This window comes from Moschus berezovskii, chromosome 7, assembly GCF_049115385.1.
Source record: "Moschus berezovskii isolate FMDL1 chromosome 7, NW_MosBer_1.0, whole genome shotgun sequence".
NCBI classification, from domain to species: domain Eukaryota; kingdom Metazoa; phylum Chordata; class Mammalia; order Artiodactyla; family Moschidae; genus Moschus; species Moschus berezovskii.
In genome coordinates this window covers 43,195,515-43,218,654 of record NC_142466.1, presented here as the reverse complement: position 1 = coordinate 43,218,654, position 23,140 = coordinate 43,195,515, and the positions used below count along the sequence as shown (strand labels likewise).

The following is a 23,140-nucleotide window of genomic DNA, read 5'->3' as shown; positions in this document are numbered from 1 at the left end:
AGAATCAATATATTTGAGAAAGCCCTGGTCTACTTATAAAGCAAGCTGCATTTTCCCAGTATATTAGATTTAATTAGGTAAGTTAAATCTAACCTTCAGAATTTTAATTATACTAAGTAAAGTTTTACTAATTTTATTTAATATGTTATCATCAAGGGGCCCAGCTCCATATAATTATACGGGAAGGTGAGCTCTGGTCTTTGTGGAAGTCCCATTTCAAATTGAGGAAGGCTTTTTGTATTAACAGTCCAGATTAGCATTCTCGAACTCATTATTTAACTGGGAGGTCAAAATCTGTCTCAGAGTTTAATGATGAATGTCATGCCTTGCATAAGATTTTGATTTATAATTTTTTTTTTTTTTGCTATGGTCATTTGGGTATATATACTGTTTAACTCAAATTAATTAACCACAGAAAAACCAAAGCTGTCTGAATGATCTTTCTAGTTTCTGTGTTTAAATTAAGGTTTCTAATCTTTTAAGCTATGTGTTGTCAGACAAGTTATTAATTGCCTGAGGTTCCATTTTCATCAATTATAAAATGGCGGACGTTAGTACTGTCCTGTGGGTAGCCTCTTTATTTCTCTCCTCTAAATTCACATGACAACCTACCAATTTTAGTGCTCCACATTTAACATATTTTTCTACAATCTATGGCTGAGCATTTGTAATAGATTCCTCTTGATTTTGAGTTGTGGAGTTCTTACACGTTTATGATGGTCCTAGGAAAAAATGTCCTTGTTTGGTCAATACATGTTATGGTCAGAGGCACAGCTGTGGTTCAGCATGTAGACTCTGGAGCCAGACTGCCTAAGCTCAAATCTTTCCTCGCTGCTATTGTGTTGCCAGGGCAAATCATTGGGATGGCCAAAAAATTTGTTCGAGTTTTTCCGTAACAGTTTACAGAAAAGCCTAAACATTTTAGCCAGCTCAATAGTATACTACCTTATAGCTTCCTCAGCTGTACAATGAAGAGGGCCCTTGGTGTGAAGGTTACAGCAGTCACTGTGTGCAGTGTCCTTTGAAGAACACCTGGGAAGCTCTCTGTCCTTATCAGCTGTTTGCAGTAGCAACTCTGATCTTGCTTGGGCCACTTAGTGTCTCTGAGCCTCACTTTACTCACCTGGAAAAGGGGAGAACACCTACCTTATAGGTGGGAAACTCAAGTCAAATGATGTACTACGTTCAGTAAATTGTAAAGTGCTGTACGTATTTAAGCCTTTACCATGTCAGTAACAAAAACATATGATTAATCAATTAAATACTAAATAGCTTATAAATTAAAACACCGACCTGCTACTAGTGGTGTCATGTGTCATGAATCAGTTTTGCTTCCAAGAATGTCTAATTTTTATTTTTGTAAAGAAAGCCAAATCAGTAAGTCAAAGAAATGTGAAATTTTATAAAATGCTCTTATTCTTCATTTTTATTTTTCATAAACATGCAATTGTTGCTATGGAGTTAATTAACATTAGGTGCCTTCTGGCAGCTTTTTCTCTGAGTACAATCTGTGTGGTGCTTTTTTTCTTTCTTTCTTTCTTTTTAACCAACCAGAGTGAAGTCCAGCTCCATACAGTCCCTTTGTTGCCACAGCTTGCTACTGTAGGATGGTGGCATTGCTCAAGTTTCTGACCAGCATTCTTACCCTTAGTATATTCAAGTAGAAGGCTGAAGTCCCACAAAATTCCTAATACTAGAAGCTGCAGTATCCCCATGGCTGTTCCATGAGAAATCTGGCCTTTCCCTAAAGGAGTGCCCAGCTTCTCCACACAAAAAACAAGCGTGAAATGCCAGAAGCAAGCAGCTCTACCTGCAGTCTGCTTACAAGAGACAGATTTATGTTTAGATGGTGAGGAGTTCGGGTCTGGGGATTAAGATCTCTCAGTTTTCTTGGCCAGAAACAAGGAAAGCACAGTTTCTATTTTAAAACAAAACAGCCTTTCAATAATCAAAATTGTATTTTGATACGAAAACAAACTGGACTCATTTTTGTAGTTAGCTTTTATATAAATCCAAATTAGAAACCCACTCCAGAGCTCTGGAGTCAATTCTGTTCTTCATTTTTCCTGTAGAATATTTAACAGAAACCTCCATTCTAATTTCTGAATTTACCAGTGACTGCAAGTGGCACAGTCTGGCACACAGCTTTTTGTCATATCTGATGATGCCACATGAACCAACCTAGAAGACTCGATGGGTAACTTTTGCTCCTTTCGGAAACGTGATGAATAGGAATTATCTGGAGTTTTTTGCTAACATATTTGCTTTCCATTTCCTATGGTTCTTATATCTTTCCCCAGTTTTGTCTTTTGCTCTTGTTTTTTTCCCCAGTGTTTAGAATATATTTATGGGAATTTCTAGAGCATATTTTTTTTTTTCATAATGGTCTGCTTTCTTTTTCTGATCTGTAATAGTCTCTCATCTTTGTTATCAAAGTTTTAATCCCTTTTCCTGACTCCCATTTCAAATGTTACAAGAGTAAGTACATAAATAAAATATGAAAAATTGAACTATCTAAAGAAATATACTGAGAGAAACTCTATTTTGTAGTATAAATTTACTCAGAAATTGGAAAATGAAAGAGAAATCTGTTACCATGGACTAAAATGTCATTCCAGTGATGTCTAAGACATTCTACCAAGCTAATCTGGTAAATAGGCTTTGAGATTTTTTTTTTTAATATATAAAGAAAAATTTGGCATTTAATAGTTAAAACCACAGATTATATGATACTATTTTTACCTTTCATCTACTCTTTCCCAGAACAGATAGTACCTATTTTTAATAGATTGAATTTATAGCCCATTGTTTATAGTTCTTTCATTGTTTGCAACTATTTTACGTTCCCTAAATCTTTCCCATTGTTCAGGACTCATTAGATAACAGCTCCTTTTGGATCTCTCTCTTGACATCCAAGTTGGGCTAGAATTCTGTATTTATGTTTCCATAGTACTTGGCAGTACTTGCTCCACTATATTCTAATCATCTTCCCTGTATCTGTTCTCCCACTGTAAGGTAGGGTTTTATCTCAAATCATCTTCCTACTCTCAGATCTAGCACTGGAAATGCAGTATGTCTAGAATATATGTTTGCTGGATGTCAGCTGAAGTCTCGGTGGATGGGTAAGATGTGGCTGAGTAACAGGTGCCAGTCTTCCTGTTGTTTGTGAAATATAACATGTGCTGTCCTTTGCTTGAAACAGTGTCTTCCCGACTCTAAGCCCCCAGACCAGATTCTTGTCATTTTTTAAGCCTCAGCTTAGATGTTGCTTTCTTCAGGACTTCTTCCCTGAACTACTAAACTGGGTTTGGAAGCTTCTCCCGTGGCCTCCCTTATCGATCTAATTTTTGGTATCATAGGACTCCACTCCACTTGATTCTCTACTTGTCCAAATTCCCCACTTAACTACCCCATGTAAGAGCCATGAGAAAGTCAGCATCATCTCTACTGAATCCGTGAAACATGGTCTGGCGCTAGCGTTGAGAGATCAAGTGATATTCACAGGCTATTTAAACAAATAAATAATCTCATTTTCATATTAAATCTTGCTGGAAGAAAAATCACAGTAATAGTCCGTTCTTGTTTCTATTTTTATGAATGACAGGAAAAGAATAATGGACAAAATGGAGACTGATTTCACTTTTACCTCATGTAAAATGTACACAGACTTAAACTCATTAATTTTCTCCTGATCTCTCATCCTTCGGGATGAATGGCAGCACCATTTATTTCATTATCCAAGCTCAAACCTCGGAGCCATCTATGACATTTTCCTCTCCCTTGACTGCTCCATGAAGGCCGTTGCCATTTCCTACTTTTCTGTCTGCCTCTACATCCCATTTCTGGCATCACCATCTCATGTCAGAATCTTATTTGTCTAGAATTAACTAACTGCATGGCAGAGGGGGTGACACATGATGAGATGGATAGATGGCACCACTGACTCAATGGACATGAGTCTGAGCACGCTCTGAGAGACGGTTAAGGACAGCGAAGCCTGGTGCGCTGCAGTCCACAGAGTCATAAAGTGTCGGACACAACTTAGCGACTGAACAGCAACAACAGCAACAGCACCTAACTGCACAATGACTGCCCCAAAACTTTTCTCTGTGGTGCTCCGATTCTCTGACATGCCTTCAGGAGCCATCTTCCCTAAGAACTGTCCTAAATTATGTCACCAGATTGCTACTAAATGTAAAGGCTCCAGCCATCCATAAACTATGTATAAATGCCTCTGCTTGACCTTCAAACCTTTCACAGCAAGTTCCATCCAAACTTGATCGTGTGGAATAGAAGAAATGACAAAGGATTTAGTCTTTTCCCAAGCTGGGAGCATAGTTTCTACCATGCGGCGGACACACAATAAATATTTCCTAAAATGGTAATAAAGGAAACTTGGGTGTTATTATGCACAGACAATCTCATGTCACTCTGCTGTATAAAATCCTTTAATGGATTTTCACTGGCTACAGTAGCAGTCCCTAACCTTCTTGGCACCAGAGAATGGTTTTATGGAAGACACTTTTTCCATGAACCAAGGGTTGGGGGATACTTTCAGGATGATTCAAGCACATTACATGTACCGTGCACTTTATTTCTATTATTATTACATCAGCCCCATCTCAAATCATCAAGACTTAGGTTCCTGAGGTTGGGGACCTCTGGTCTACAGGATTTCATCCCCACTTCTGAGCACAACTTGGCTCTTGCACACCTACCTCTCTCACCACTCTTGTCCTGGCTCTCTCAGCTCCTGCTTACAGAATTGCTTGCTTCCTGTACTCATGAGCCTTTGTGTACAATTTCCTCCCTCTGACTTTTTGTCCACCTCTTATTTGTCCATCAAGATTAAATTCAGAAACTTTCTTGACCCAGACTCTATCACTAGCATGTATTACATCCTTCTGTTTCTCTGTACCCCTAACCCTATGGTAAACTAAAGACAGGGACAATATCCTCTTTTTTTTCCCCCAGGGTTTACCACAATACCCATACTTAATACACTTTGGTAAAAACACTTATTTTCTTCTACTGGCTACCATCAACTAGCTATATAAAACCAACAAACTACTTAATTGACTGGATTTAATTTCCACTTCATAAAACACTCTCATTAATGCAACATTAATGAGAATCTGTGTCAAAATGAACTCTAGAAAATGCAACAGAACATGAATAATAAAACTGTGAGCCTATGCAAAAGCCTCTTTCACTCTGTATACAGCAATATATTCTACACATCCTTTTATAACCACGTAATACCAAGATGTTCTTGCCTGGAGAATCCCAGGGACGGGGGAGCCTGGTGGGCTGCCGTCTATGGGGTCACATAGAGTCGTACATGACTGAAGCGACTTAGCAGCAGCAGCAGCAATACCAAGATGTAACCTTTTTTCCTTGTTTACATGCATTTCTGTGGTTCAGCCCTAACCTTCAGTCAACTTACTTTATGTTCTCGTTTGCAGGTACTTCGGGCAGCTGTACGGTGATCATGCCATCCAAGTTAGTCTTCCCAATGAAGGCAGGCTTGGTACGTAGAACATCGGGGGCAGTCTTAGCAGTTACCCTGTGCTGCAGCCCCCCAGCACTGTTGCCACGATTTGTCAGCACAAAGGAGTATGACTTCTCAGGCTTCAGGTTGACAATTAACTTCTGGGTAGCTCGGCCATCCACTTCTTCTACCATTTTCCCATCGTCATAAAGAATCTAGAAAGAGACAACCAATCAAAAAGATTTGGTTATTGGTTAGGCAAGGAATATTTTCTAACCTAATGTGTACCTGCTTACGGAAAATACATAGGGGTCATTTCTAACTTGGGGCATTTCTTAAGCCTGTAAGTGCTCCCAAAATTCTAGACATGGCATCAATTTTCCTTTTTTTTCCTTATTGTATATTAATATAAGGTTTATAAGTCTATCAAAAATATACAAATGTGCAATAACCTATCAATATTCAGCCTGTCAGTTGTCTTTGATCTTAAGGGAATATATGCAGAAATGCTCTAAGTTTTCAATGCATCATGCACACCACTGTTTTCCAAACACTTCCATTCTTGTTCCCAAATATATATATATATTTTACTTTTATAGATGCTTCTCTATTCTTTATTTCACAGACTTGTACTTCTTGCTAACACTTTTCAGTATCTATGACAAACTAAAGTTTAAAATATGCAAAGAATTCAGGCCAATAAACAAATTACTTAAATCCCAGGATGCTGCATTATAAATAGGTAGAAACCATGCACATTTCATTTTCTGATGAAAAATCAAAAGCACTAGTTTAGATGTAAAAAGTTCAACTTGGAAGTTCTAGGTTACCCACAAGGAATGCAGGCCCTAGGTCTGAGCTCCTGCCTCCTCCCGAGAGGGGAAAGGTCACACTGGCCAAGAACCAGACTTCGTCTGTGATGTGAAAGCCACAAATGAGAAGAGTAAGTACGCGTGGCTGAATCAAAGCAGTCTATGTGGTTTTTAAGTGATTTCCCCGGGTGACCTGCCCCCTCCACGTTTACCTGTGATACCTTACACATTAGGAAACAACTTACTTTGAAAGGCATGGCAGAATTATAATTCTCTGGAATCTCCCAAGACAGCAGCACCGAAGTCTTCATTACTGCTTTGACATGAAAATTTTTTGCAAACACTGCTGGAAAAGGAAAAACAGTGTATTTAAACTACTCCTAAAAACATTCGACCAGTCCTTTCATGGACAAGAAGGCTTAAGCCAGATACCATCTACTTTGATCAGAGAGAGAAGTGTGATTTGCCTACCTGTTAAAAGCATTCATTTTACTACCTTATTCTCACCAAGATCTCTCCTTTCTCTCCAATTCAGTCAACTCTATTGTGCTTTCCTTACCTGGGAACATTGGGGAGCTGTCAGCCAGACTTGCTTGGCATTCTCTAACTGAAATCTAAGGCATCCAAAACATGTTAAGTTTTACATACCTTACCTTTTTACATTTGCTGAACCTATGAATATGAATGAGCCGATCAGTTATCTATAGCTTCAAAATACTGATTTCCAAAGACCGACATTCCTTTAAAGGAGAAAGGCCGTAAGCAGACAAATCCTACCTTGATTCACAGGCAGTGTCCTGAACTGGACACTGGGACTATATGGCCCGGGCCCTTTGCTCGTGTGAGCACGTACTTTTACATCATATGTGGTATCTGGTTTTAAGCCACTGAGTGTCAGAGTGGTGTCAGCTGGAACAATAAGCTGCTCCACTGGAAGAAGAGGGATGTTGATATCCCTATACAGAAGGGTGTACTTGGTGATAATGCCATTTCTCTCGGCCAGGACAGGTGGCTGCCAAGATAACTGGGTGGAGGTTGACGTGGTGCCTTCCGACTGGAGGTTTTGAGGGAATCCAGTTGGAACTTCTTCTGGAACAGAAATCTCCTTCACCATCTCCTCCCCAAAGCCCACTTTGTTTCTGGCCGAGAGCCTGAAGATGTACGATGCTCCTTTGTGGATGTCTGTCGCCGTGAAGTGATCTTCCTTTTCGGAGAACTCAAGAGTAGTAAGCGGTTCCATATCCTTTCGGCCAAATTTTAGACGGTAGCCCTGGAGGGGTCCAAATGTGTCCACAGGGGGGTGCCACTGAATGAGGGCTGTATTCATCTGAGTGTGGTTAATCACGAGCCGGGGTCTCCCTGGAACTGGAGACACAGGAAGGAGGGGTAAGACAAGCTACACGGATGTTCATATTTCAATCACTGTTGAATGGGAATCCCATTGGACTGGCATTCCCGTTCTTACTAATAAAAATTACTTATTTCAAGTAATTCCACAGGCATTCCCGTTTCTTCACTTATAAAAAGTCCAAGGCTTGGTCTATATACCTTTGTGGAAACATGCTCCTTCTCATACTCTTGAGGGTAGGGTGAATATTAGAATGTGATAATGGAGAAAAAATAGGAATTATTACTGAAATGATAATTTAAGGAGATTTTAAAAAAATATCATCACATTTCAACTCTTCATTCATAGAGTTTCATGCCACACAGAAATGAAGCTAAGTAAGGATTAGCCACTAACATACAGCTAATAGGAATAATAATCAAAATATATTCAATTATTGAGTATATGCAGTGTATTAGGTACTGTACTAAGAGCACTACCTGTAGTATCTCACTTGAGTACACTCTTCACTCCTGACTATGTGATTAGTTGTTATCTTCGCTTTGCATCATGAGAAAATGAAACAGAAAACTGTGCATAGTCAGATGTGTAATAAGTGAGAAATTTATGACACAAACACAGGTGTTTCAGGAAGAAAAAAGATAATACAAAATGTTGCTTAGACTTTCTGAAAATCTGCAATTTTTATTTATACTATCCATGCCAGTCATCCTCATCAAGTTTTGCATCTACTAGAATGAGAATTATATTAAGACCCACCCCCATGTTGTTGTGAATATTAAATGAGAAAATGCATGTAAAAGCCTTAGAATAGTATTTAATATTTCATTAATAATAATAATTATTCTTAATAATCAGAATATTAAGCTTTTTGTGGCAAGGGGCTCATTTCCCATTAAGTACATAATTTCCTCTCATGTTAAGTAGGTTAGATATTGCTTATCTAACTTAAGGAAGTCACTTTAACTAAGTTACATAAGTTAGTTAAGTTAACTAAGTAGGTAACTTAAGTAAGTTAGATATTGCTCCTTGGAAAAAAGGCTATGACCAACCTAGACAGCATATTTAAAAGCAGAGACATTACTTTGCCAACAAAAGTCTGTCTAGTAGTCAAAGCTATGATTTTTCCATTAGTCATGTATGGATGTGACAGTTGGACTATAAAGAAAGTTGAGCACCGAAGAATTGATGCTTTTGAACTGCGGTGCTGGAGAAGACTCTTGAGAGTCCACTGGGCTGAAGGGAAATCCAACCAGTCCATTCTAAAGGAGATCAGTCCTGAATATTCATTGGAAGGACCGATGCTGAAGCTGAAACTCCAGTACTTTGGCCACCTGATGTGAAGAACTGACTCACTGGAAAAGACCCTGATGCTGGGAAAGATTAAAGGTGGGAGGAGAAAGGGACGACAGAGGATGAGATGGTTGGATGGCATCACTGACTCGATGGACATGAGTCTGAGTAAGCTTCAGGAGCTGGTGATGGACAGCTCCGTACAGGCTAGACACAAGAAGAGAATACCTCAAATCTCCCCAAACGTGTAAACAGTAAACACAGTATAAATCAGCTAGGGTAATGACTGTGGGCAGTCATGCTATTTCATCCAGGGAGTAATGGAGGGGAAAAAAAAAAAAGAATGAGGAGAATTCTATAACATTGCATGTGTGATGAAAAAGAATTCTCCAAAACTGTACATATTGGCAATGGAACCCACTCCATTTCTTGCTTTCAGAAGTTCTATGCAGAAAACATTTACCAACTACACACTTTGTGGAAAGACTTATATACTGGCACACAGGCATTTGGGTGGGAAAATGAAAGATGGGTCATGCAGGGACTTTGTCCTCTGAGCAGTGCATACTCAAAGCAGAGAAATGAAGACGACCAGTAGATGGTGCCGCGCGTGTGGAGTTTGGGTTCAAGGTTTCTGATGCCTTAGGGTTACTGTCTGGATCACTTTTAAACGCCATCCAGTGGCAGAGTCAGGGTTTCCCACATATCAGTAGTGGTGAAGAATCTGCCTACAGATGCTGGAGATGCAAGAGACACAGGTTTGATTCCTGGGTTGGGAAGATCCCCTGGAAGAGGAAAATGGCAACTCCTTCCATATTCTGGTATGAAAAATTCCACGGACAAGAGAGGCATGGCGGGTTATAGTCCATGCGATCGCAAAAAGTCATACACGACTGAGCACGCAGTGGCAGGCTCAATGGATCTGCTTGCTCCAATTTAGGAGCTGGAAGACTGGCAAAATAAAGGAGTCTTAAATACTTACCCTGGGGAGACTGGAGGGCATTTTTAGCAGTGAGCATATTAGAATAAGCAGAGAGGGTCCTTCTGTAGAGTAAATAAGCTAATTCTTAAGATGTATAATCCATTCTCCCTTTTGCCTTTTGAGTTCTTATTTGCTTACTATATTCTTCCCTCTTAAAAATCTGTCAGGACTTCAGAAATGGTACACATGTGCTGCTGCCGTCTACTACTTAGTAACAGCAATCACTGGAGATCATGGCACTCAGTCCCAATGGCTCTAAACTGAGCTTCAATTTAACTTAGCACCTAAGTAGTAACAATCATAATTGACTGACCTAAACCTAGAATTACTTTCAAATTCTCCACATCATACAGTCACTTTTCTCTCATCCTTAAACACAGCTGTCAGTACAGTAGTGAAATTCATGTAAAAATACAGAGAAAATTTCAAAGAAAAGAATTTGCCTAAAACTGCAAGATTTCAGGCAGTAGGCAGTAGACTATTATATTACAGAGCACAGGAGTATTAACAAAGAAACTACAAAAATGTCATAATCACTGAAACATAACATCCAACATTTTATTAAAAAGCAGCCCTCAGGTTACATGAATCCTATATGGATTGCTTAAGTTATGGCCTGTACTTTTTATTTCAAAGATGTGATTGTTCGCAGATTCTAGGAACAATGCATTATACATAAACCTATCCTAAAACCAGGGATTTTATGATTAAAGTAAATTTAATGGGAATTTGTGAATTTTCAATGGATGCTATAATTAAATACCTTAATAACTATGGTTATTAGGAGTTCACATCCATGAGATAAACTCAGAAATTCTTCATAGTCATATAATTACAAGGTGTTTTTTTTAAATAGTATACAAAACAAAGCAAATTAGTCTGTTCACTAATGACTAAGGAATGCTTTCTTACTACATGTTGGCAGCAAAAAGAAAAAACAAAAACAAAAAACTAGAGCTTTTCTCTTTGAAGGATTATCAATCTCCTTCTGGATTTATAATCCAAAAGATTATAAATGGATTCTTCAGATGGATTCTCCCATCTCCAATTCAAGAACAGTGAGGAGATCCCAAGAAAATAAACATGCAGACATCTAAATTATAAGCATTTCCTCAATAATGACATTTCCATTGATTAAGAAAGATCTAAAATCACGAATGTAATCTGCGAAATAATTCTGTGTGTAAGATCCACAGTTCTATACAATGTTCCGTACAGTGACTAAAGAGTGACGAGTTAATCTCAGTGACGTTAAAGTAGGCAGTAGCATTCCTTGTTCTAGGATTCACATCCCTTGGAGATAAATACTCTAGTTTTTCATTCTTATTATAAGACATCCCTCCCCATTTTATGGGCACTAGGAGGTTGATGCTTCATGTGAGACACTTCAGTTTTCTTAAGACACAATTATAAATATGGGTGAGTGAAGTGTAGTTTTTCATTTTGGGGTTCAGTTTTAGGGGTTCAGTCTTAGTTGGCTACACTCCACGAGAAGGTGGTTCCATAGCTAGACACTCAGCATGTCCCACCAAACATGTTCCGTATCTCCTATCCTGGGTGCTGAATTAACCTGATACAATGGTATTAAAAAAAAATAAGGCCCAGAAGATTTTGCCTTGAAGGAGCTTTGCCATCTGTAATCCTGCTGCTTGAGGCAGTTCCAGGTGGCGGGATATGAGTGAGGCAAATCTTATGACATTTAGACAAATTTGGAAGTGAGCACAGCACCCAGGAGGGCACTCGACATCACAGCTGTTCTTTGTTTTATGCCTTTACATAGAGGTGTGTTCCTAAAAAGTTGTGCCAGAAGTGATTCGGGAGGAGTAAATCAAATCATAGTTTAAATGTTCCATGGGAGATTTCTATATAAAGGGATTGAAGGAGAATCCTTCTGTAATTATCTCTTAATTTATTGGTTTTACAACGTCAGGTCTTCCTTCATGCTGACTTTTCCTAACGTGGCAGACCAATGTATAAGTCTCAATAGAGCTAAGAAGCTTTGTTCTTCAGAAAGGAGCAATCTATATTAGTCTTTCTGCATTCTTCATTCTCTTATGTGTTTCGCATCTTTTGTGCAGTTTGGTACCCCAGAACAAGGCGTCAGGAGGAGAAAATGACAAGAAATAAAATATTAAGTCATCAACCCAGCTCAAGATGGCAGCTCTTCTAACAAGGTTTCTCTTTTTTATTTTTGGGGGGGGGGGTGGCGTGCTGAGGCTGTCACATGATTTTCCTCCCTAGATGATCTGCCTTCCAGACCCTCATGGGATCCGCTCCCTCACACCATTCAAGTCTCAGCTCAAATATCCTGCCTCTAAAAGACATCACTGTTTCTAAAACTGCCCCTCAGTTCAGTCCTAGGAACTGCCTAAAGGTATGCTTGCACATCTTTCTTTTCATAATTTATCACTTCCTGGCATCTTATTATTATAAAACTCATTTGTTCACTTGTTAATTATCCAATTTCAGTCAGAAAATAAATTTCAGGAGGTCAGATTCTTTCTGTTTTGTTGATTATTTTTCAAAGTACCGGAAATAGTTCTTGATGCACAGCAGGTACTCAAATAATATTTGGTGAATGAGTGATTAAATAATTTGGGCAAAGCAGGTTCTTCAATTATTTTACCTTACTTAAGATATATCAAAAATCACAAAAGTTGACTACAGTCCATTCTCCCCTCTGATAGAAGCCACCCATACCATCTGGAAAATCAATTGCTGCCTGAAACATATTGAAGATGTGTTGAAGACACAGGCACGGTTACCTGCCCCTGTGGTGGACACCAGCTTGGGTTTGCTGCGAGCGCCATCTCCTTTAGTGGTGTAAGCTGTGACAGTGAGGGAGTAGGAAGTTTCAGGCTGTAGCCCAGAAATAATCATGTCCTGAAATGATACAACAGAATAACAATGACTCAAAACTATGCTACAGTTGCCCTGGGGGGAAACTAAGGCATCCGCCTTCATGCTGTGCATGCATGAACATTCCCTGCAGCCATGCCAAGCACTGGACGTATCATGCCTAGAGCTCATGCTGTGGATGATCTGTCTTCATGCTGACACTGAAATGGGATCTTCAGCCATCCTCAGAGGCAGCTCTAAGGGGTAATAATAGAAACCACAAAAACTGGAGTCAGACCTCCTGAATGCTTGGATTTAAACTTGCCTTTCCTTATTTACCAGTTTGGTGACCCAGGGCAAGTGAGTTCACCCCATCTGTGCCTCAGTTCTCCACGTGGAAGATGGAATACTAGGCTACTAAAGGATTGAACTAGTTATACCAGGTAAACACTTAAAACAACGTCTGGCTTGTCGTGAGCGTTTCATACTCCAGCTGTTATGACACTCCAGCGACAATCCATGTGCTTCCATCGTAGCCTGGTCCTCAGACTGTTAGTGGCGCTGATGCCAAACAGTATGTTTAATCACGAAAATACTGATATTTTGCCAAGTGGATGGTCTGTTGGACCTAGACAGCCACAGAAGTTTCTCAGGACTCAAATAATATATTACTGGTTAGTTGTATAGGTTATGAACCAAAATTATTATAAACTAAGGAGAACAATCTATGTCATAAGCCACGTAATAGGATCTGGTTCTATCACATCACGGATATGTACTCAATCAATTCTGAAAATGTTAAATACCACAAACTATTCATCAAAACTATTAGTTTTCTCTTAGTAAGGACCCAAAGCTGTGATGGTTATAAGAGTAGATAGTCCAAGAATTATTCTTCCAAATTGGAAGTTGCATGATTCTTTAAATAGAGTGCTGGCTATTAATGTTTTGGTATTTTCTTTGGAGCTTACACACATGCACAACAATTTAAAAAATAACTTTTCAGATTTCTGGCACAGCTATGTTTTCAAATTCAGTATGGATAAATTTAAGAAAATATTGACTGTCATCTTTCGCATCTAAAGACAATGCATGTGAGAGTTTAGTGAATGGATTTGATTGTGTGAATGGAGAACAGTGGGACCTTTCTGTGCAAGGCTGTAAGGGGCACCATAGAAATCAATGGTTGAATCTGAATCCAGGGATGACAGCTTTTGACAATGTGCTTTTCTCAAAAGAGCAGGAATCTCACCAGTGTGGAAATTCAAAAATTTCAGATACCATCCCGAAGAGCCACTGGAAAAATTGTTCTATCAGATGAATAGACTAAATCTGAGAGACAGATTTGTATCTTCAGGAATGGTTTCACCAATCTCACACAGAATATAAAAATTAAGTGAACCACTCCAGAGTGGCATTTAAAATTATGGTAGGCACACTGGCAATTCCAAAAATTAGGATGGGTAAATCTCTATATTATTATTTCTAAGGTCTCCCTCGTGTCACAGAACTTCTGATGAAAACAGGCTAGGTTGGGAGGAAAAAGAAGCGAAGCTTGATTCTATCACTAAATTGAGAGGCAAGTAATTTACAAATGCTGAGCCTTCTGTAAGTTTCTCATTTATAAAATTGAAGTTAACCGATCACACATGACCTTCCTGCCACACAGGTTGTGACTGGATAATGTAAATAGTGCTAGTCCAAATGTTCAAACCTTCAGTGGTCTAATCTCTAGCATACCTCTCTTTGCCTGAATCACATTGTCTCTTGAGTTACATTTCCTTTCTTTAAGCTGTGGCTGTACTACCTTGCTGGTCTCCACACCCTCTCTGGCTGACATCATAACCACTATTCCTCTCTCTGTATCCTCCTATTCCATTCTGCACCCTAATTCTTGACCCTGCTTGCTAATAGCTGCCATTCCCAAATATCCTGACACAGTCATTTATCTGCTGCCTTTCTCTCTAGTCCTAAAAAAAAAAAAAAACAACAACTAGTTTCATTTCTAAACTTAGACAATTTTTTCTATATATTCTATATCCTAAATTCATCTCTAGCCTTTACTTTCCCCCAGGGCCTCAGTAGTATATACATTGTAACTATCTGCTGGACATTTTCCCTTAACTGTCAAGTGGTACCTCAAATTCAATTTAACTAAAGCACACATTACTCCCAGAAGAGGAGTCCCCTTCTTCCATAAAATATTTCCATATTTTAATGAATGACGAAGCATTTTCAAAACTTATGAGCAATCTTTGGTCCAATAGTCTCCTTCAAATTCTTAGCTAGTTAGTATGGTTCTGTTCATTCTTCCTTTAAAATATTGATCATAACTTTCCCTTTTTCATTTCTGAAGCTCAACTTTAAAAAAAATCACTTCATGATTTAGGAAAATAATTGTTTACTTATTTCCTACCAACTGTATTATTTCTCTTAATCTATCCATGAAGTTATTGATTTTTAAGCTGCAGGTAACGACCCATTCAGTAGCTGATGAAATGAATTTAGCCATTTAAGACCAGCGTTTTTTAAACAAATGGATATACTTGAACATTAAAATGTGAATATATTTAAAACGACTGAACTGAACTGAACTGAACTGATTATTTTGTGAAACCTTTATTTTAAACATACACATGCACTGGTTATGGCAAATAATGCATTTTTACTATGGGTTATGATCAAAGAAGTTTATAAAACACTGTTCCGGTGTCGATTTCATCAGAAGTGATAACTTGATCATCGTGTTTATCAAGAACCCCTATAAGAGACCTGTGTTTTGGCAAACAATATTTATTTACTAAATTAAAGAAAACCTCCTACCAGCCTTTATCTTAATGCTCTTTTTTAACATTTTAAAAAATCTCTCAAGTACTGAAGAGTTAGAGATCAGGTCTTTAGCTTCAAACTTTAGATTTTTCCCCTAGAGAAGGGATCAGCTAACCACTCCAGTATTCTGGCTTGGAGAATTCCATGGACAGAGGAGCCTGGCAGGCTACAGTTTTTGGGGTCACAAAGAGTCGGACCTGATTGAGTGACTTTCATTTTTTCACTTTATATTTTTCAACATTATATTAAAAATATAATGTATTTATAATAACTTGAACTCTTCAGTTCTGTCAAATTGCCAAGTTCATCGTCACCTGACTTTTGTATCTATGTCTATTTCTGCTGAGCTCAGAACTCCACAACATACACAGACACACAGGGATTACCTCTTTAATCCCTACTCATCAGGGATGAGTTCTCACATAAGTTTCAGGACTTCTACCATCCTGGTGCTCTGTCTCTAAACTCAGAGCTCTAACTGATATTGTCATTTAAACACTAATTATTCATACATTGATGAGGGCATCACATTGGTTGTATTCATGGAACTTATCTGAACTTTACACCCTTCCTAGCCACCTAGACTGTAAGCACTTAGTAGGCAGTGTCAGCCACAGTACTTCATACATAATAAACTCTCAATATTAAAACAAACAGACTAACACAGTCCACTCATTACAGTATTTTTAAAAAATTCTTCACTCAGTAAGATACCTCCTACTTCTTGGTGTTTCACTCATGCAATTTCACTCAAATCTGTATGGGTTCAACAGAGAACTGACATTTCTAGATAGAGTTAATTGGTGCCAGATTTAGATCATATTATGCACTGAATATGCAACCCTGGAACAGGATTTATGAGCAGCCCAGAACAAACTAGACATCTCCAGTCTGTGATATCTCCACTTAAAGCATGCCTCCTCCATGTCACAAGGCAGAGTTAGTAACAGCCATCAAACAATATGAACTAATGATATTTCTAACGAGGAGAAAAAATTTTTTTAAAAAGTATACCATGTAGTGAAAACACTTTAAAAAATAATTCGTTAGTTCATGCATCCAAGCAAACTGTGATGTCACAGTACAAATAAATGAAAGGGCAGTATCAGTAAAAAACAACCATTTATAATCTGTTTTGACAGAGCAGCCAAAAATTACTCACATGTTCAGTAGTATCATCAAATTCCCACTGAATGAGATTAAGAAGGTTGGGGAGGAAGGAAACAAAATAAAAAGAAATGAAGAGAAGTTTGTAGCCTGATAAAGGCAATGGTGCCCTCCTTAGACTAAAAAAAAAAAAATAGAAAAAATAAGCAACTGAAAAGGTGTGTACAATAAAACCCAAACAGTATATGAGTGTTATGCTGCCACCTCCACTCCTAATTGAGAAGTTAAAAGTAAATACACTCTATATTGTTATCACTAAAACCAACTAAATTTTTTGAATATGTAATTCATTGGAACAGATCAATAAGGCATACAAAATGATATGTACACTACATTGTGACATTTATTTTGATTTCTATCTAGATTATGCAATTCAAGTTACTATTTAGATTAACACCTTCATTATATTGAAAATGTACATCAACGAAGTCCTATAAGATGTAAAAAAATTTCTATGAATTATCAGAACATGATATGAACAAAAAACAAATCAACCAAAAACCAGAGTAACAGCACAAGGAAAATTAGCAAAAAAGGAAAGAAAAGCCAAAGTAAAAGAGGAGGGAAAAAAAGATTGAGCTGACATTTAAGGCATTTTGCATTATATAATTTCATTGACTACCATATTCCCAATAAAAACAGCAAAAGAACTACTGTTCTGTAATGTAAGCTTATCTAAAACTGATGAAGGACATCAAAACATGATGGTCATATCACTTTATTTTTCAAAATTACAGATGCACCAAATAAAACATAAGCATTCTTTATACTATACTTTATAAGAACTTTCTGTTTTACAGGTGGTACAAAATAAATATTTATTAAAAGCCAAATCAATAGTCCTTTCTCCAGAATATTATGGGACACTATGAATCTCCAGGCAAATTTATAGAAATGTTCTTCAAACGAAAACCACACAACTGGATTTTTGAGGTAAATAAGTCACTAAGCTAGACCCCTTTAGTTAGAATGCTTTATTGCTAAAGCAAATAAGCACCTTTGTGAGTTAAGACTTTGGGATAAATACAAAGTAAAGACTCTGCGGTAAAAAGCTGGGATATTTATTGCCCTGTTATTTTCACAGAGAAAATAAGGCAAAATGTAGCAATTCAGCACAACAGCTTTCCACTTTGTTCATAATCTTCCCTACTTTCATACAAAAGAAGGAATTTTCAACTGAATTGGTTTCAAATTTGCATTAATCCCATCTATTTCCAGGCCTAGCTACCAATTTGCTGAATAAGCAAAACACTCCATTCTCATACCCCATCACTACTAGAACAAGGTAAACTAGTCAATGGGATATGTATAATCCCCAGCAGGATGCTTATTAATTACAATCTTCCTCTCCCTTTCAGAAAAAATATGTACAGGTAAATTTATTATGGTATCGTTTTTGATTCATTTCTAGTTTATTTTAAAAATTGGAAAAAAATAAAGTCCTCTTTTAAATAACTTATTACAAGACCAACTTGTGACTATATGGTTATAAATCACTGCCTTCAGCTTTAAAGAATTCCTCACAAACTCAACTACACTTAACAATTTTAACTGGCTCAACATACAGGATCTCATTAATTCCCTGGGAAATTCTATATTTTTTGTCATTATCATTATCTTCATTTTCTGGGAAATGAAATAATTATTTTAATTATGTAATTTGGTAAATAAATGACAGATAAAAATACTGTCTGGATACATTTCCCCAAATGAAAATGTTTATTCTTCAGTGAAAGAAAGCATTCATTTAGAAATTACAGATTAACTTAGTTTCAAATACTTTCAGAACAGCAGAAAGTAGACTATCAGCAAAACTGCATTTAAAATTCTTCCCTTTGATTTAATTAAGTCAATTTTTTTTTAAGTCAGAAAGGCAAACTGAGAAATAGCTGTAGAGAGCCAAATATCCGGATTTAAAAAAAAAAAATGTTCTGTGTTTTGAATCAGATGTGTCATTTCAATTCACTTCCTCACTTGAAGTCAACTCTGACTGAAAAGATAAATATGGATTGTGTGTTTTTAAAGCTAGAATGTTATGAACTTATCTACAAAACAGAACCAGACTCCACATGCATAGAGAACAACTTCCAGTTGCTAAGTGGGATGCAGGGTCCAGGAAGGATGGAGTGAGAGACTGGGATTAGCAGATGCAAACCACTGTATCTATGTCCATGTCTGTATCACTGAATCACGTAGGTGTACAACAACAGAAATTAACACAACATTGCAAATCAACTATCCTTCAAGTTTCTTAAAAATCTAGAATTCTGTATAGACATTTTAAAATATCAAAGAAAAATGAAAATGGGGCCCATTTTAAGGTACAGGCTAAAATAGATGTATCCTATAAAAATATACCTACATAATTTCAGATGCTTACCTGTGCATCAGCCAGCATGACATCCTTCAGCATGGGCTGGCCCTTGGGCTCACCATTTTCCATCCTCACATAATGCACCTGGTATCCTCTTATCTGGCCATGCTGTTTATTGGGCACAGGTGAGCGCCATGAGACTTTAACAGATGTTGAGTTGACAGCCTCTACCTCGACTTTGCGAGGAGGACCACTAGGAACTGGAACAACATCATTGGATAAAAGAAAATTATAGGCACTTGTCCCACCCAGTCAGAGCATTTTCTTTACTTAGGTTTAAAAAAAAAAATAATGGGTAGACCCACCATGTTTGTGGAATACAAACATTTTCAACCAATGAAAATGCTCAACCAATCTGCTCTACCTTTTAAGAAAAGATCAAAAAGCATGACCAATGCCAAAAAAAAGAAAAAAATGGAAGAAAAAAAGAGTATCAGAGAAATAGAAAAACATGTAAAAAATGTACAAAAGCCAAGGAAGATGCTTTGAGGTTCAAAGCATTAAAGCACAAAGAAGTATAGCATTGAAATAATAACAAAAACTGGTTGTTGATTGCTGTGTGTGTTTTTTAGGTTTCTTTTTTAGCAGAATAAAAAGATTCTTGATTATATGGATTTTCTTCTTTTTTTTTTTTCTTATATCAAAGGTATTCCATACAACAGATGCCAAAAACTGAATGTCGAGCATCACTGTTTCTGAAATGTTCAAGACAAAAAGGCAACAAGAAGATAAGAAGGCGCTTTTGAAAAGTTAACATCAAAATGTAAAAGAAGCGACTACAAAAAGCCAAGAAAAACGCAGAAGACATTAGATGGAGGTACAGAGAAGGGCCTGGATTGCAAGGTCACAGGAGCAAACTGTTCTTTAAAAAGGAAGCAAATGACTGTGTTGAGATTTAAAAAATTAAAAAAAAAAAAAAATCCCAGGCTGTAGCAAAGAGGTCTTTAGCAAAAATTGCTGAAGTTACAGTGACACTGGGTGAAAAAAGATGAGCAGAGAAAAACACATTACTGTTAGCCTATCAAAAGACAGCAGAGCAAGATCGTGGTAGAAGGGTGCAAACTGATGGAGCAGAGGCAACATACCATCTTCATCGGTTCGAATCAACACGGACAAGCTCTCAGGGCCAGGGCCGACATCGGTGTGGGCTGTCACAGTGATCCGGTATTCAGTCCATTTTTCCAGCTGTTCCAAAAGGTATTTGGTAGTGTCCGAAGGGATTCCCAAAATCTCGTGAGGTTTGTCATCTTCTCCATCCACTGCAGTATACTTGATGGAGTATTCAGTAATAATGCCATTCTGTTTGTCCACTGGTGGAGGTTGCCAACTTACCAAAATACTAGTGGAACTTGGACTGGTGCAACTAATGTCTTGAGGAGGAGCTGACGGCTCTTATTTTGGTAGTGAGTTAAAGGAGGGTTTGAGTGAAAGGACAGGAGTGGTTGGAAAAAAAAAATGATAAAACAAAAGAAAAGGCAAAAATAAATAGACGAACAAGAAGGGCAACAAAATGAAAATAAGACTTTGAAACTTAAAATTTTAAAGATAAATTTATGAACCTTGGCTTAGTAATATGAATAAACCAAAAAATGAATAAATGACCAAAAATAATTGTTAAATAATGGGTGGGGGGAATATGTGAAAATGAAATCTTAAGATAACAGAGCCTCAAATAAAATTACCTACCTGAAATTTAAATTCTTCTTCTAAAACAATCCCTCAGTATTCCCCAGCCCTATTTTACAGACTATCGAACTTCACAAAAAGCTGCAAACAGTACAAGATTTGTTACATTGAGAGTCTGATGATGTTTAAGAGATGCCATTTTAAGCTTTGACTACTGAACTGAGTTCTGATTCATATACAGTATTCATTTGCAAAAAGGTTCTTCAGTGTGAAAAGTGGCAATAACTGTTAGATGCCCTTCTGCCAATTAAAATTTTAAAAAGAGAAATAAATAAAAGCCCAACAAACATAAAAGGGTTCCCTCTGACTATCTGAAAATCAGTATTCTGACCAGTTCTAATACGAAGTGTTAGCCTAATACTGATCATAGCCCAGATACAGTGAGCATGCAGATCGATAAAGGATGAAAATGCAGTCCAAGGTTTACCTACCCGAGGGTAAATGTCAGGCTGGTTGATTCTGACTGTAACTTGTACTTACCCTATGTCAGCTTCCAGTTTTTTTTTAAAAAATTATAACTCTTCTTGGGACATCATTGCTAGTGAAGAATTAGATCCCACCAGCAAATTTTGGTAAAATCAATAAAAATCATCTATCCTTACAAAATGTCAATAATACAGCCATTAAAAAGAACTGTTTAAAAAGAATACTGAGAACCACCTGGGAAAGATATGACTTATCTTCCACTTTGTATGTAGCTCTTTTCATTTTGCACATAACTATTCATATAAAGTAGAATTTACATAAGAGTTAAAAGACAAACTTTCTAAATGCCCATTCTGATATAAACTAGTCACCTTCTGAGTAATTGTTTTCCATCAAATAAATCAAACATATCATTATTTGAAAAAAAGCGAAAGAACAATGTGACTACCAAGTTATTTTTCAAGTTAGTAATATATATTCTTAGAAAAGCACAAAGAATTTAGATAAGATATATGTAAATATGTATGCATATATATATTATATAAGACAATATATATGATTGAAGAGTAAAACATTTCTTTTTTTTTTTTTAATTTGAACATGCAGTTTGAGAAGTTCTTTATATGCTGTGAACCTTAATAATATGTAGTGTCAGGTGTATCTTATTATATAGACGATTATCAGTCTTTCTTAATTTACATGTCTTGTGTTCTTCATTATAGTCAATCAAAATGAAAAGATCTTTGTACAGACAGAAAGAAAATTATCATTAAACAGCCTTGTAAATCTGGTATAAGATTTGCAAAATCACACGGACATCATTTTTTATTGATTCTGACTATAGGTTCTTGTATCTCAAATTATGAAACTATTTCATATGCATTGTCATTCATAATAAATTGAGTTGTTCATGTAACAGCAAAGACTCATTTGTAATTCCTTTTAAAAAACTGATTTGGTTTTCACTGCATTCCTACCTTCAGACCTCCTATTCTGCGAGAGTATATGCACCACCACTTGAAACTCTAATAAAGAGTAGATAAGCTTTTGATGTGGTTAGAAAAAGTTCATTCTGTCTCTTTGCATGTAAGTATCTATATATGTATATGCTGTGCTGTGCTTAGTCGCTCAGTCGTGTCCTACTCTTTGTGACCCCAGGGACTGTAGCCAGCCAGGATCCTCTGTCCATGGACTTCTCCAGGGAAGAATACTGGAGTGGGTTGCCATGCCCTCCTCCAGGGGTTCTTCCCAACCCAGGGATCAAACCCAGGTCTTCTGCAATGCAGGTGGATTCTTTATCATTTAAGCTACCAGGGAAGCATGTATGTATACATTAGGTGTATATATGCAAAAAAACTCATTTGTAAAAAACATGCAAAATATAATATTAAAGCGTGTCACCTTTCTGTTAATTAAAATGTCTGATTTTAAGAGTTATCTTCTGCAATATTACTTATTAGCCTGCCTGGAACTCAAAGGAGCCATACAATACTGCACTGATTTACATGTTTGAGTTTTAGAAGAAAGGGAATGTTATAGGAATAAGCTATAATCAGTAAGGGATTAAGCAACAGAATACTAATACATTTCATATGACTAATCATGTGTTAAGGAAAACTATGAATTTTATCATCAAAAACTGAAAGATTTATCTATAGAAAATGAAATTCTGGAAGTCTTGCTTATATGAAAGGAAACTCATTTTCTAAAAAACTGTAAATTTCATGTTTTCTGATAGGTCTAAAAATTAGGTCAATAGAACATCCTCTTTATGAAATTCCATATATTCATTTTATATATAGCTATGTCACTATATCACAAATCACATATAAAATATTAAACATTTTTAAAATCTAAGGAAACTCCAAAATACTGTTCAAGAAAAATGGTTGTT

The 23,140-nt window shown here is 37.0% G+C and overlaps 1 protein-coding gene across 4 annotated transcripts in view; it reads right to left on the bottom strand.

Annotated features, from left to right (window-relative positions):
- The window catches only part of PTPRD (protein tyrosine phosphatase receptor type D), a 581,445-nt gene that overhangs the window by 182,896 nt on the left and 375,409 nt on the right, over positions 1–23,140 (bottom strand). For 2 of the 4 annotated variants that reach the window (XM_055428235.2, XM_055428237.2), the window contains exons 11-17: positions 20,220–20,525; positions 19,141–19,334; positions 16,756–16,782; positions 12,692–12,809; positions 7,081–7,668; positions 6,549–6,646; positions 5,447–5,706 (exon numbers count right to left, since the gene is read on the bottom strand). In XM_055428235.2, coding sequence (XP_055284210.1) covers positions 5,447–5,706; positions 6,549–6,646; positions 7,081–7,668; positions 12,692–12,809; positions 16,756–16,782; positions 19,141–19,334; positions 20,220–20,525 — 1,591 coding nt within the window. The remainder of the gene's footprint in view (positions 1–5,446; positions 5,707–6,548; positions 6,647–7,080; positions 7,669–12,691; positions 12,810–16,755; positions 16,783–19,140; positions 19,335–20,219; positions 20,526–23,140) is intronic. The other 2 variants (XM_088837900.1, XM_055428236.2) reach the window with 1 other exon arrangement.